The 16,372-nt window shown below is 33.5% G+C and overlaps 1 protein-coding gene and 1 pseudogene across 1 annotated transcript; both read left to right on the plus strand.

Moving 5' to 3' along the window:
- Positions 1-760: 760 nt before the first annotated feature.
- Positions 761-6,023, plus strand: LOC107665756 (tricarboxylate transport protein, mitochondrial; the record flags this gene model as incomplete). Its single annotated transcript, XM_016456767.1, has 8 exons — positions 761-875; positions 1,419-1,518; positions 2,183-2,321; positions 2,679-2,763; positions 3,799-3,903; positions 4,000-4,115; positions 4,194-4,267; positions 5,359-6,023. Coding segments are annotated over 8 exons (849 nt in total), but the record flags the coding sequence as incomplete, so codon positions are not given.
- A 2,485-nt stretch (positions 6,024-8,508) lies between these two features.
- The window catches only part of LOC107665757 (phosphatidylinositol 4-kinase alpha-like), a 43,766-nt pseudogene continuing 35,902 nt past the window's right edge, over positions 8,509-16,372 (plus strand).

Raw genomic sequence — 16,372 nt, forward strand, 5'->3', positions numbered from 1 at the left:
AGCAGTAATATTTTCCTCTGGACTGTATACAGCGTATAATAATGTCTGCAGGTTGAATCAGATTCATTTGATCGATCACCTGAAGCGTGTAAATGTGTCCGCAAAGTTGAGATCTGATTAAAGAGCAGGACGTTTGTTTCACAGTCACACCCATCAGAGAGAGCAGGGAAATAGTTTAGTACAATTGTTTAGTGATTTTTTAAGTACATCAAGTTGAACTAAATGAAAATTAGAAAATGAGTTTACATTTATATATATTAGTGCTGTCAAACGATTAATCGCAATTAATTGCATACAAAATAAAAGCTTTTGTTTACCTAATATATGTGTGTGTACTGTGTATATTTATTATGTACATATAAATGCACACACATACAGTACAGTATATGTTTTAAAAATATTTACATGTATTTATATGTATATATTTATATAATTTATATGTAAAAAAATGTAACATAAACATAACATAATTTTCTTAAAAATATACATGCATGTGTGTGTATTTGTATATATATAATCAATATACACAGTACACACACATATGTAAACAAAAATGTATTTTGGATGATATATATATATATATATATATATATATTGTGTGTGTGTGTGTGTGCTGTATGTATGTATTATTTCAGTTAACCTCTTTTATTTCAAGTAACAATTTTTTTTTAGGTTATTATTTTTATTCTTAATTTTTAACTGAAATAACCCTGATTTGTGGCTTATATTGTAAATATCACTATTAATAAATTCTCTGTGTTTTGCAGGTGGGATTGCTGGAGGCATTGAAATCTGCATCACGTTTCCTACAGAGTATGTGAAAACTCAGCTTCAGTTAGATGAGAAGGCAAACCCGCCTCGCTACAAAGGCATCGGTGTGTATTTACTCTAATGACTTCATGTTATTATCTAAACTAAACACTCAGCAGTGGTTTTCATTCTAATTGCATCTGCCTTGTCCTGAGAGCTTTCCAAACACTTGCGTTTAATCATTGTGTGTAAAAACACATGGTTCATCGGCAGAGACCGAGTCCAAGCCGGTTTGAAAGCTCAAAGTACAGGGTTCAGGTACAGGGTTCAGGTTTATCAGCCGCTGGACTTTGTGGCCCATTTTCACAACAAGTTTATCAGCACGGATTGTTCAACCAGGTTCATTTATTAGCCAATCGCACGCTTGCAACCAAGCAGTGTCACATTTCGACAGTCTGGTCATGTTCTCTTTTGAAATGTTGAATGAATTACTCAGAATCAGATCAGAACGATTTGAAAAGGAAATTAATGCTATTAATAATTCATCACTACCCACGTTTCCAAAATATTAGCAATTTAAATGCCTGAGATTAGACTGCGAGTGGCTCTGTTTTGGAGGATGAATAATGATATTGAAGTGGTGTAATTCTTCTGTCCTGTCTCGTCAGTTGACTGTGTGAAGCAGACGGTGCGTGATCATGGGGTGAAGGGTCTGTACCGCGGTCTGAGCTCTCTGGTCTATGGCTCCATTCCCAAAGCGGCAGTGAGGTGAGCGCTTCCTGACCCGCTGGGATAAGCCTTTGACTGTCAGTGTGAAGTCTGACATTATGCCAGCTGAGAGCTGCCCACCGTTTCTAATTGAGCTCTGCTCTACAACAATTCATCGACGAGATGAGTCTTTTTGTAGAGTACTACTTGCTCACTGACATGACATATCAGCCAGTCCAGCTAGGGTTTTACATTTGCATTTACATTTACATTTGTAAACTATTAAGTCATTTACATCTATTAATTAAAAATATTGGAACCTGACATACAAATTTAAATCAGCTATGTGTATGTGTGTGCAGATGTTTTTAGTCATTTAAAAATATTGTAAAAATAAAAATATAATATATATAAATATAAAATTGATTTTTATAAAAATATTATAAATATAAATAAATAATTTATTATTTATATGTATAGTTCTTTATTATTTAGATTTATTAACTCATTTCACTTATCCTACCTGTAAACAAGGTTTTGCAAAGTACAAAATTATTTTATAGAGCACACAGTTTTTAAAAAATCATGTTAGCATGAAGTAATGTTATTTTAGTATTATTTATATATGAATTATTATTATTTTTGATTAGGTTTTATTTTTATATTTTCATTTTTCTTTTTCATTTGAGTTACAGTTTTAGTAACGTTTTGTGTTTGTCTGCAGGTTTGGGATGTTTGAATTCCTCAGTAACAAGATGAGGGATGAGTCTGGGAAGCTGGACAGCACGCAGGGGTTGATCTGCGGTCTGGGCGCAGGAGTGGCCGAGGCTATAGTCGTGGTGTGTCCTATGGAGACTGTAAAGGTGTGCGACGTGATATGCTGATGCTTTTAGCATGCATTGATAGTTAGAGGCCTAGTGCTAAAGATTACGCTGAGAGTGAGCAGTGCAACATTTGACTTTAGTCACATTGCATTGCTCACTTGCTGTCTAGACGCACTATAAGAAATTCCACACTAATGCAAAAAGTAGAACAGTTTACCTGTGCTTTACCAGTTATGTACAAGAATAAACTGATGCATTAACATACACTCAGGAGGCATATAGCTTACATTGCAGCTTTTAATGCATTCTACACATATCTTTGAAATACATGTGAAGTATAACCATTTCTGGTTGAATTAACACTGATATAAATCTAATGTTTTGGTTTAATTTCAGGTCAAATTCATCCACGATCAGACCTCAGCGAACCCAAAGTACCGAGGATTTTTCCATGGCGTGAGGGAAATAGTCAGAACACAAGGTACATGTGGATAGTGGGTTGTTTAGTCTGCAGCGCCACCGCCTGGAGACCAAACACACTTACAACTGATACATCTGAACAGTGAGAAATTACACGGTTATTATAGTTAACTCACAATAAAATTAAAACCATAAAAATCATTCGTTCGAATAAAATAAACATTGATTGAAATAAAACATTTTATTCCAGCCAGTTGTCAAGGCAACATTTCGTATTTTAGTTTACTTTAACTTCTTATGTTCTAAAATCACTAAAACTGAAACATTAATAAAATTATATAGACATATGTCTAAAACTACTCAAAATGACAAAAACGCAACAAAATTACATGAAATGAAAGTGAAAAAATAAAAACTAACAGTAATCAGTGATACTAAAATAACACTGATTATAAGCTGAAATTGAACTTTATAAATGTCACTTTATAAAAACACATTCTTGGCTGCTTTCTACATTTTATTTAGACTATTTCATAAGTGTTATCATAGTATATATTTACTATTATAGCTATGTTTATTATGAAACCACCCCAGAAATGTTTTACAAAATTTTGTAGTGCAAACAGTTTTTGTTAGCATGAAGCAATGTTATTTTAGTATTATTTATAAATTATAGTATTGTTTTTTGATTAGGTTTTATTTTTATATTTTCAGTTTTCTTTTTAAATTCAGTCAACGTTTTCAGTCAACGTGCTTTTGTCATTTCTATGTAGCTTTATTTTTATTTCAGTTTAATTTTGGTCATTTTAATACTTAAACTTAAACTTGTTTATTTCACTTAACCACCAAGGCAACATTTCTAATTTTCTAAAGTGTTCTTAAAGTTGAAGTTTTTTATCTAATATTTATATTTTATTTATTTATAGCTTTTATTAAAATTACTGAAAATATTAATCATTGGTTTTAGTTTTTTTTTTTTTTTTTTTTTTTTTTTTTTTTAGTTCATTTTTTCAAATTAGCATTTACTAAATTCCCATCATAAGAGTAGAATGAAAACTTTATTTAGAGTTGGTAAAACTCTCGTCTGTTTTCACAGGACTCAAAGGAACATATCAGGGACTGACCGCAACAGTACTGAAGCAGGGCTCAAACCAGGCCATCCGATTCTACGTAATGACCGCTCTCAGAAACTGGTACAAAGGTGTGAAGCACAATCTATAATTAGCATTCTATAAGTACTTTGTGTGCTGATCAAACAGTGTGGCTACAATGACCACTGTGTTCACTCTAAAACTAGGTGATAACCCCCAGAAGACTATTAACCCCCTCGTGACCGGAGTGTTTGGAGCCGTTGCTGGAGCGGCAAGCGTGTTTGGAAATACACCACTGGACGTGATCAAAACGAGAATGCAGGTGTGTAATAAGCAGAAAGCAAGACTGTTGTAAAACATCAACAGGACAGTTGAATATTGTTTTGTATGATGTTTTCAGGGATTGGAAGCTCACAAATATAAGAGCACAGTTGACTGCGCCATCAAAATCATGAAACATGAAGGACCGGCTGCGTAAGTAAACATGACACCAGCACGAAGTACCTGATGGAGATATTTATGGGTGAATCTCATGAAAATATTTGCAGTCATTATTTACCCAAAAATTAAAAGAAAAAAAAAAAAAAAAAAAAAGCCTTGGAGTAAATTCACCCATAACAAAATATATATATATTTTTTTATAAAAACACTATTTCTAAGACCATTGTAAATTTTCGACATTATTTTAAATGACAAAATTTTCTCATTTTATTCTAATTTAAGTTTTAGTAATTTTGTTTATTTTAGTTTTCATTTTTCTAGCTTAAATGTATTTTTATTTCAGTTTTAGTATTAGTCATTTTAGAACTTCAACTTCAGCTTATATCAGTTAGTTAGAAGTGTTTTATTTTTTAAGTTTTTCAGTTTAAACTTCATAATAATTATTTTTTATTTTATTTCAATTACAGAAAATGATCAATAATAGTTTTAGTTTTAAATAAGGACCAGCTTTGTAAGCAAGCATGTGATAAAAATGATGAAAGCACATAATAAAATTGCTCAAATTTAAACTAAAATCAAAATGAAATTTTTTGTCATTAAAATAAGTCATGTTGTTAATAAAAAACAGTATTTCTAAGACCATTACAAATTTTTGACAAAAGTTATGACAAAATTTTTATTCACATTTTATTTTAGTTGACGTTATAGTAATTTTATGTGCTTTTATCATTTTTATTAGTTCTAAAATTATTAATTGACTAAAATGACTAATTCTAAAATGAGTAAAATTAGTTAGAAATATAATTTCTATTAATTTATAGAAATAATTAATTAATTTTATTTATTTCAGTTTAACTCATTTTAGAACTTCAATTTCAACCTGGTTAGTTTTTAACATTTTGTAACGGTTTCATAAAAACATCTGGGCTCCCAATTTACCCCCAAATCAAAAGAACAAATTATGAAATTCTATTTTTCATGAAGACATACACATTTTTGACATTGTTTTCAGCACATACTCTCACCAAATTCTCATTACTGTAATGCATAATGAAAGATTTCCTGTGATTCATCCTTATGTATTCACTTAAACGTGCTGGCTTCGTTTTCTCTCTCTCCTGTAGATTCTACAAAGGCACCGTGCCCAGGTTAGGCCGGGTCTGTATGGACGTGGCTATAGTGTTCATAATCTACGAGGAAGTGGTTAAAGTTCTCAACAAGGTGTGGAAGACGGATTAATGGAGGCGTGATGCTGATGGGCGGAGTCTGGCCTTCATGACATCATACCGGTGTGACAACATAGAGCCTTTACTCAGCAGCCAAAATATCTGCCAACGGCAGACGACACAGAAAGTCACTGGAATGTGCTTAATTACCATCATTTAATCAACAGAGGGAGAGATTTTCCCAACTAATGTTAGAAAGACACCAAATACTTGAAAACTAGTTTTTACCCCAAAGACCAATTTAAATATTAGACTTTTTTTTTAATGGTTTTTATGGAAAATAACATCTTTAGGGAGACTCACTCAAATTTTATTTTATTTTTTTAAACATTAGGTATCATAGAAAATGTAATTGTAGTTTTAACAATATTATTTTCTAAAGTGCAGTTTACCAGCAAATAATATACGTTTCCATTGTATGTATTTTAATTTTGTTTTCCTCACATGTGATTATATACTAAGTGCTGAGAGCCTAATCTGAACACCGTGCAATTTAAGAAACAGAATATGTATTTTAGAAAAATCTTAACCTGTAGTCTAAAATGCATAAATTAACCTCATCTAAAAAAAATCACCAAAGCTTTTAATTATGAGATACAAATGTGTTTTATACCCAATACAGTACTTGTCAAACACTTGGAAACATTACGATTTCTGTTTTTAATCTAGTCTCTTCTGCTCACCAAGGCTGCATTTCTAAGCTCAAAAATACAGGGAAAACAGTAATATTGTGAAATAGTATTACAATTTAAACAGCAAATCAGCATATTAGAATGATTTCTGAAAGATCATGTGACACTGAAGACTGGAGTAATGATGCTGAAAATTCAGCTTTGACCACAGAAATAAATTACATTTGAACATATATTCACATAGAAAATGGTTATTTGAAATTATAATAATATTTCACAATATTACTGTGTTTCTGAGCATATAAATGCAGCCTTGGTGAGCAGAAGAGACTTCATTAAAAACTTCTACAAATCATAACTTTTGACAAGTATTAGTGGTACATATGATACATGCACTTTGACATTTGGTAGTAATCCAGGTTTAGTGATTATTTTAAGTGCCTATATTAATATACATCATATAATCTATTTTTTGTAATTCTACTTGTTTACATTAAATCATTTCCTGCTGTAACAGTATAGCATAAGAACAGTGACATATACAATAACTCTCTGAAATCAACACCACAACACATGCAACAGCTTTTAAAAACTGAACAGTGTTGTTTCACCCAAGCGAGCGTCACCAAAGAGCCAGATCACTCAAATACAATATTTACTTCTTTAACATGCGTTGAATGTTGTTAATGATGTGAAACCAGAGCCTCTTAAAAGCTGATCGCGGATCAGTCCATGCCTTAAAGACGATTCAGCGTGCTTGTTTTTCTCTTCCTCTTCTCCTTCTGCTCTCCTACCTCAAGACGTTCTCACAAATCTGTAAAAACTGACAACAGAGGTATACTGCAGACTGACGTGTAACAGACATTGTATAAAGCGGATGTTCACTTTTCAGCATTGTTTTCAAAACTCTGGCTAGTTTGTCACAGCAGACCAGAAAACTCGAGTGGCTTAACTTGTAGTATGCAACTGTTTTAGAGTTTAGAAATACTAAATACATGTATTTTGCCTTCACCGCACGTCATGTGGGAGAGTAACAGTCTTGAATGTACAGTCTTGAAGAGGTTTGACTGCCTGTGGTTCTTGACTCTTAAAAGACATGTTTTAGATGTACTGTAATGTCATATGTCTAAATGATACCGTGTTGCAGTCAAATCTTGATCTAGTGTTTATTTGACTTTGTGAACAGTAAGGCATAGGCGACCCATGTTGGGCCAGGAAACAGTAGTGGGAATAAACAGGATTTTATTGATGTGTTTCTGTGAAAGTTATCAGAATGCATTCCAAACGTGTGACCTAAAATATGCATTAATTGTCATGCTAATGAAAAATAATGTGCCTTCAGTTCATGTTCTAATTCAGAATAAATTATGCTGACTGGATAAATGAGTCTGCTTTATTTATTCATAGATAGATAGATAGACAGATAGATAAATAGACAGACAGACAGACAGACAGATAGATAGATAGATAGATAGATAGATAGATAGATAGATAGATAGATAGACATAAAAAAAAACGAAGTATAGACAAACAGGATAAATGATTCACAGCTAAAATTACATAGTTAAAAATAAGATAAAATATATCCAAAAAACAAACCAATGAACACGTTTAAAGTGAGATTAAGAATAAATAAAAGAAAAAAATAATTTAAATACCAAAAATAATTAGATAAATTAATAATGATATTTAGTTTCATATTTAAATTGATTTTTAACAAATTAAAAAATAAATATTTAAAAAATTGTGTTTTCATGCCTATTTTCAGGTTGAAATTATTAAAAGAAATGGCTTTATATATTTAAAGTGAGTTTAAAAGCAGACAATAGGACCATTCATATACATATTGAAAAATTAAATAATTAGATTATTTATTTAATTTAATTAGAATAATTTAAGAGAACGAAAGAAGTATACACAGATACAAATGTGTTGCCAGGTTTAAAAAAAGTAATAAATTTACACCTTGAGAAGACATATAGGATGAATATAGACTAGAGATACATTCTTGACTGCTTTAGGATTAACAGAGCTTTAGTCTAGATCAACTTTGAATGAAAAAAAAGAGAATTATAGGGCCAGTTTTTTGTTTTAATTTATTTATTTTTTGTGTAGGCCTATGTGAAATGTAGTAGTCAAACAGTTCAAAGAAAAACATCTTTAAAACAGAAAGAAAGGTCACTTACAATTACAAAATGAGAACAGTAAAAAAAAATCTGACCAAAATTGCTCTGTGTGGGTACATTGCAAAACTGTTTTGCCATTATTAGTTTTTTTTTTTTTTTATTGAGGAGTACTGTTGTATATTAAAGTATAATTTCAGCAGAGAAACAAAAAAGTGAACTCGTAAATGCTGCAGCACATATACGGTGACCTTGTAAAATGTGCACTCGGGCTTTCCGTAGTCGCAGATCTCATCTGCTGTCACTTGATGAACATTTCATTTTAAGATGTAGATATTTGTTTGTTTTTAATATTAAATGAATAATGTCTTCGAAAGGGACGTCGCGGGGTTTTTATTTTAATACTGTTCTGTCTCTCGCGCGTTCTCTGGCTGCTCATCGATCCGCTCCTTTTGACAAGGTGAGAGTTTCCTATTAGCATCTGAAGCTAACAGCTAACACAACCAAAACAAATCAAAGTTTAATGAAATATCGGACATCCTCTCTTATTTATATAACCTTTATTAACATGTATATCCAAATGTTAAAGACCAGCGATTCAAATCGACTGACAATGCTTTATACAGTCATTGCTGTAGATATTTGTTTGTTTTTAATATTAAATGAATAATGTCTTCGAAAGGGACGTCGCGGGGTTTTTATTTTAATACTGTTCTGTCTCTCGCGCGTTCTCTGGCTGCTCATCGACCCGCTCCTTTTGACAAGGTGAGAGTTTTATTTCCTATTAGCATCTGAAGCTAACAGCTAACACAACCAAAACAAATCAAAGTTTAATGAAATATCTGACATCCTCTCTTATTTATATAACCTTTATTAACATGTATATCCAAATGTTAAAGACCAGCGATTCAAATCGACTGACAATGCTTTATACAGTCATTGCTTTGCTAGTTTCTAGCTCTTTTTCATGAACCCCCCAATTTAAGGGTTGAAGAGATATTTACGTTATTAATTAATAATACCCACGTTTAATCATCAATATAATACGTTGAAACAAGAATTCAATTTAATAATCACTTACATGATTGCTTATTTTAAATGCTTTATTGATCCGTTACACTTACAATACAGTTATAGAAAATAATCAGTGACAGCATAAAACTATCAATTTAATAATAATAATAATAATAATAATACAGAATATTTTTGTTGTGAGTGAAAGGTGTACTTTTAGATCATTCAAAACACAAATTAAACCACATTTATACAGTATGTCAGATTTGGTCAACTGCTTATTGATTTATAAATGTATTTCAGAGCTGTGTTGGCTGATGTGTTTTTGTGGTCATTTATAGCTCAGAGATGTAAAGTATGCATTAACCCTGACACATCACAGTGCTGTGTTGTTATTACTGTCTGACAGGACGTGAAAAACCAGGTGTTTCAAGGGCCGATCTCTATAGAAAAGTCATTGTGACTCTGAGAAGAAAACATTTTCTGAGCCTCAGTGAATCTTTGCAAAGGTGCTCTCATTTAAAACCAAATATGCGACACACTGGTGTCCTAAAAGTCAGTTTTGCATGTGAGATTCTCTATGTATGCTGGTTTTCTGGGACCTTTTTGGTTACATGACATAGTTTGACCCTTATTGCTTCTGAAGGAATGATTTAAAATGATAATAAATTATAATTCTGAAATGTACATGTTTATCTGAAAACAGGAAAGGCTTGATCAATAGTCTGTTTTAAAGGGAAGTATGTTATAAACTTCCTTACACATTGGTGAACTTCTGTACATAATCTTGCATCATTAAGTTTTTATGATGTGTGTGCACCTGTTGTGTTATTGAGTGGTGTCCAGTGTTATTTTAGTATTATTTATATGCTATTATAGTTTTTATTCAATTAAATTAAATAATTTTTTGTTTTTATATTTTCAGCTTTAATTTTAGTTTAGCTTTTATTAATTTTATGTGCTTTTGTCTTTATATATAGATATATATATATTTATTATGATTTAGGTTTTATTATTTTTTAAAATCCAGTTTTATTTTTTATTTATTTCCAGTTAGTAGCTTTTCATCTCATATTTATATTTGATTTAATTTGGCCTTTATTTCAATTAACAAAAAATGTTTTTAATAATTTTAGTTTTAGTTAACAGTAATATAACTCTAGTGGTGTCATCATGTTCAACTTGGTAGTTTGACGCACAAAATGCATGATTAGTTATTTATACAAATGAAAGACAATGGCACTCTGGCTCTCACTGCTTCTGAATGATGAAGATGACATGTTTAAATACATTTGCATATTTGTCTAATATAGGTCCAGAAGCTACAATGCATGTGTCCCGTGGACATCCGTGGTGTTTTCCAGCTGGATGAGCGGAGGAGAGATGCTGTGATCGCCCTCGGCATCTTCCTGGTGGAGTCTGAGCTGCAGGTACTGGTTTTAACACAGTCGCTCTCCTCAGCTTCATTGATTAAAGGAATAATACAGAAACAAAAAATGTTAATGTAGTACTACTACAGTGTAAGTAAGTAAAATGTATTTATATAGCACCTTTCACAGACAAGGAGTCACAAAGTGTTTTACAATAAAAATAATATGTGACCCTGGACCACAAAACCTTAAGGAAATCTTAAAGGAACACTCCACTATTTTTGAAAATAGGCTCATTTTCCAACTCCCGTAGAGTTAAACAGATGAGTTTTACCGTTTTCGAATCCGTTCAGCCGATCTCCGGGTCTGGCGGTAGCACTTTTAGCTGTAGCTTAACATAGATCATTGAATCTGATTAGACCGTTAGCATCTCGCTCAAAAATGGCCTATTTTCAAAAATAGTGGAGTGTTCCTTTAAGTCGCTTGGGTATATTTTTAGCAATAGCAAATAAAACATTGTATGGGTCAAAATTATGGATTATTCTTTTATGCCAAAAATCATTAGGATATTAAGTAAAGATCATGTTCCATGAAGATATTTTGTAAATTTCCTACCATAAATATATCAAAACTTCATTTTTGATTAGTAATATGCATTGCTAAGGACTTCATTTGGACAACTTTAAAGGCGATTTTCTCAGTATTTAGATTTTTTTTGCACCCTTAGATTCCAGATTTTCAAATAGTTGTATCTCGGTCAAATATTGTCCTGTCATAACATGGACAACAACAACCCTTATGACTGTTATTGTGGTCCAGGGTCACATATCAAACTAATTAAGTTTAGTAGTGTTATGTTAATCAAAGTGAATTCATTCATCAATGAGTTTATGAGCAATAATGGTCTGTAGTCCTGAACTGAATGTTTATTTGCTCCTCCAGCACAAGGACGCTATTGTCCCGTACTTGTTGGGTTTGCTGAAGGGATTACCCAGGGTGCAATGGATCGAGGAGAGCTCGGAGAGAAAAGGACGAGGTATAAAAATATATTTTGGTCTTTTTTATCACATTTCCTGATTGCATTCTCAGTTGTTCCCGATCTTACATGTCTCTCATCTTTGTGGTTTCAGAAACGCTTCCCGTTGCGGAGAACTTCTCCTTCTGTTTGGTGACCATGCTCTCAGACGTTGCTCAGATGGACGAGTCCATGCGAATCCAGGTGTGTTCATGATGACTTTGCTTGCTGTAGTTTTATTTGCTAATCTGAATGAATCTGCAACCAAGACATGTTGTTGTCATAAGTGTGTAGTTCCTTGTTTCTGTTACTGATTTTGCTGTCCTAGTGTATTTAAAAAGAGAAGTTTAATTGCTGATAGGTTGTGTTATGTCACTAGCTGAGCTAAGGCCACCTGGGAATACAACAATACAATGTCTCTCACAGCTTCATATTCACTCATGTCACATTAATTCTGCCGTGTATCTACCCTGACTGAGGTCTACAGGGAAAAGAGCAGCACTGATGTATTTAGTTTCCTTTCAAATCTCTTTCAGATTTTGGAGGCTGTGATGAACCTCATGCAGGTGCTACAGGAAACGTGTCAGAACATCGAAGGCCAAGATAAAGGTCAGTGTTTTCTTCCCATCCTGAATACCTTGTTTATATGAAATTCATAGCTTTCATAATGTGAGACAGACCAAAAATGAAGGATGGCATTTTATTGTATCTATCTAGAATCGATTGGATCTTGAAACATTATATTATTGGTTAACATTTTATAATTAATGACAGTACTGTACAAATATTTGGGGTAGGACAGATTTTTAAAATGTTTTAAAAATATTTTTTAACATAAACAATTATGTTGTGAAATATTATAGCAATTTAGAATAACAGTTTATTATAATTTTAATATATTTTAATTAATAATAGTAATAATAATAATTGTTATTATTCTAAATAATAGTCAATAATAAATTGAGCAGTAAATCAGCATATTAGAATGATTTCTGAAGGATCATGTGACACTGAAGACTGGAGTAATGGTGCTGAAAATTCAGCGTTACATCACAGGAATAAATTATATTTTACAGCATATTCAAATAGAAAACGGTTATTTCAAATTGTAATAATATTACTCTTTTTACTGTATTTTTGATCAAATAAATGCTGCCTTGGTGAGCAGAAGAGACTTCTTTCAAAAACACTATAAACTCATAATTATTCCAAACTATTGACTGGTAGTGTATATAATTTGAAAAGATAATGATATAATATATATTTTATGTATATGTAATTGTTTTTTAATCACAATACGACAGGCTACAGTTAGTCAAAATGAATTTAAATAAATAAATCGGGGCAATTTTGATTTCAGGTTGACTTAAATATTAGTGTGGAATAAAAATACTCTCTTCTGGTTTTCCTCCCCAGAATACCTGTGTAAATACACAGTGCCCTGTCTGCTCGGCGTGGTGCGAGCGTTTGGCCGCTACTGCAACACAGAGGAGCCGCTGCTGTCTAAACTCTTCCCACGGGTCAGTCCTCAGCCCTTGGGCGCAGGAGACGGGGCGGAAGTGACCCGACGACGATCCTTTAACGATTTCCGCTCCATTCTACCCAGCTCGCTCCTCACTGTCTGCCAGAGTGACACTTTACGCCGTAAAACCAGCAGCGTTTCCAGCATCTCACAACAGGTACCAGCAGAGAGCGTCCGCATCTTTAAAATGAGAGCGCAGCGATCAGAAATACAGGCATCCACAGACTGAGGCCTAGAAATGTATTAAACCGGAGCAGAAAGTTTTCAGTTCATTCAAATTTATGTTGCATACACTGCAAAAAATATCAGTATTTTTGTCTTTTTTTCAAGTACAAATCTCTAAACATTCTTAGATCAAGATACATTTACTTGAGATGCTAAAAGAAGATATGAAGACTTATTTTCTTAGTAATTGAAGCAAGCTTAAAACAAGCTTAAAATATCTGTTAGTGTGGTTAGAAAAATAAACTTGCTTTCCCTTTGGAAAGGTCATTTTCTAAGTTGGCAGATACTTGTTCTTGTTTAATACAGTAAGCTAACTTCATTCTGATGAATTTCTTTGTGTCCCTGACCCCTTCCATTTATTCCTCAAATTGTGTCTTAAATTTACCTTCACAGAAACCTGCAGAAACCCATGCCAACCAGTGTCCTATGATTAAAACGTAAAATAATACTCTATCACATACAAACTTTTGATAGGAAAGAATAGTAATAAAACAGTATTTAAAAAAAAAAAGCAAGTTCTGTTAAGCAGTTGTTAAAGGTGCTTATATAGACATGTGAGATCAAAAAAAGCATTATATACAATTGAAATACAAAAAAATATATAAAATATAATCGCGTAAAATCATATCAAATACTAGATTATATGATTTAGCATTTGTTGAATTTGTGATTTTGTTAATAATGGCCTCTTTTTGTTTTCTAGGCCAGTCCAGAACGTGCCGAACTTCCTCCCAGTTCTCCTGCTGACCCTTCTGCTCCTTATTTTGAAGGTAACTTTAAAAAGAATAGAGTTTTTGCTATTAGTTTTGCTTACTAGATAGTATTTTAAGTGCAGATGACATGTTTAGACAAGCCTTTGATGCCCAGAAATGCTGTCTAGGTTTGATGGGTCTTAACCTGGTTTTCTTTTTGTGCTCCAGCTGGCTCGTATCTGCCGGATGGCAGCGCTGTGGACCCCGACTACTACTTCTCCACCATAAGCTCCAGTTTCTCCGTCTCGCCGCTCTTCACAGGCAGCAACAGTAAAGGGTTCGATGTACCGCTGGATTTACTGAGGCAGCTTCTGCAAATGGTCAGTGCTCTGCAATGCTTTCCGCTACTGTAGTATATTATGTGATGTATTTTTGTGGTTCCTTTCTCTTCTTGGATAGGTCGAGCAGTTTGTGTCAGAATCCTTTATGAAGACACTGGATCAGACTATGGTTGAAGTTCTGGAGGTACCTGCTTTGATTTGGATGCTTCTGCTTTGTTCTGTTCAAAAGACAGTCTGTTGCTTTCTGGACATTTGTTTTCTCTGTTACAGGTCAATGCATCAGTTAATCTGTTCTACAAGACATTCAGTGATCCGCTGTATGTGGCCATCTTTAAAATGTTGAGGGACACTTTATACTACATGAAAGGTAAATTGTTGTTAATAGTGCGTAATGTATGAATTTAATTTTTTAAAACATTTAAATAGTGTTAATTAAAACAGATTGTTGTTTTTATTCTATTACATGTATTTTAATAAATTACAAAATCAAATAAAATAATTATTTATTGTGAATAAAATCAAATAATTTTTGAATTGAATATAAATCAAATAATAATTGTTATTCATTTTTATTATTGTAGGTAAGCCACTAAATTTCACACAGATGTTTAACATCTCTCAGACATATGGCTTTCAGTAACTCTAGTTTTAGGAACTCTTGCTATGCTGTTATGTGATGGTTTGATGTGCACAGACCTGCAGGTGTCGTTCGTGAAGGAGGTTCATGACTTTGTTCTGGAGCAGTTCAGCAGCAGTCAGTCTGAGCTGCAGAGGATCCTGCATGACGTGGAGTATCTGCACAGCGAGCTGAACCCGCTCAAACTGCGCTGCCAGGCCAACGCTGCCTGCGTGGACCTCATGGTGTGGGCCATCACAGAGGAGCAGGGTCAGACTCCGAGAGGATTCTGGTATTATGTGCCTCACATATGTGTCATGTGACTTCTCTAACCGTTCATTTTTTTGGGTTGTTTCTGCCAGGTGCGGAAAACCTCTGCACAAAACTGTCCGAGAAGCTGCAGTCCAAGACGTCCAGTAAGGTCATCATCGCTCACATGCCTCTGCTCATCTGCTGCTTACAGGTGTGTCCAGAGTTCTGCCCCACTCAAAATGCACTGAAGAAATTCATTTTGAACATTTAAGGGTAAAATGCAACATTTATGGCGTTTCGTGGAACAGGGTCTCGGACGGTTGTGTGAGCGTTTCCCTGTGGTGGCTCATTCAGTCACCATGTCTCTAAGAGATTTCCTAGTGGTACCTTCACCTGTACTAGTGAAGCTCTACAAATACCACAGTCAGTTCACCACAGGTGAGATCCTTCCCTTGATATCTTTGATATCTAGATTTATGCTGCGTATATTTGCTGAATATTTACTCATCCTCAGGCCATCCAAGATGTAAATGAGTTTGTTTGATTTGGAGAAATTTAGCTTCACATCACTTACTCACCAATGGATCCTCTGCAGTGAATGGGTGCCGTCAGAATGAGAGTCCAAACAGCTGATAAAAACATCACAATAATCCACAAGTAATCCACACCACTCCAGTCCATCAGTTAACATCTTGTGAAGGGAAAAGCTGTGTGTTTGTAAGAAACACAGCCATCATTAAGACAAGTTAACCTAAAATACTGGCTGAAATATGAGTCCTCTATCCATAATAACGCTTGCTCCAGTGAAAACGTCCATTCTCTGTTGTTCTCTCCCATCAAAATCCAACAACATATTTGGTTATGTTTTCGACTGTTTTCACTTCTAAATGGTGCTGTGCATATTACTCTCTTGATTCAGATGAGACAACTTTTTCAATCAAGAAAGCAATATTATGGATTATGGTCTCGTATTTTAGCCAGAATTAATAGTTCGTAGTTAAAAATGTCTTGATGTATTTGTGACTTGTGACACAAGCTTTTCGTTTCTCAAGATGTTAACTGATGGACTGGAGTGGTGTGGATTACTTGTGATGTTTTTATCAGCTGTTT

This window comes from Sinocyclocheilus anshuiensis, unplaced genomic scaffold (assembly GCF_001515605.1).
Source record: "Sinocyclocheilus anshuiensis isolate Anshui unplaced genomic scaffold, SAMN03320099.WGS_v1.1 scaffold743, whole genome shotgun sequence".
NCBI classification, from domain to species: domain Eukaryota; kingdom Metazoa; phylum Chordata; class Actinopteri; order Cypriniformes; family Cyprinidae; genus Sinocyclocheilus; species Sinocyclocheilus anshuiensis.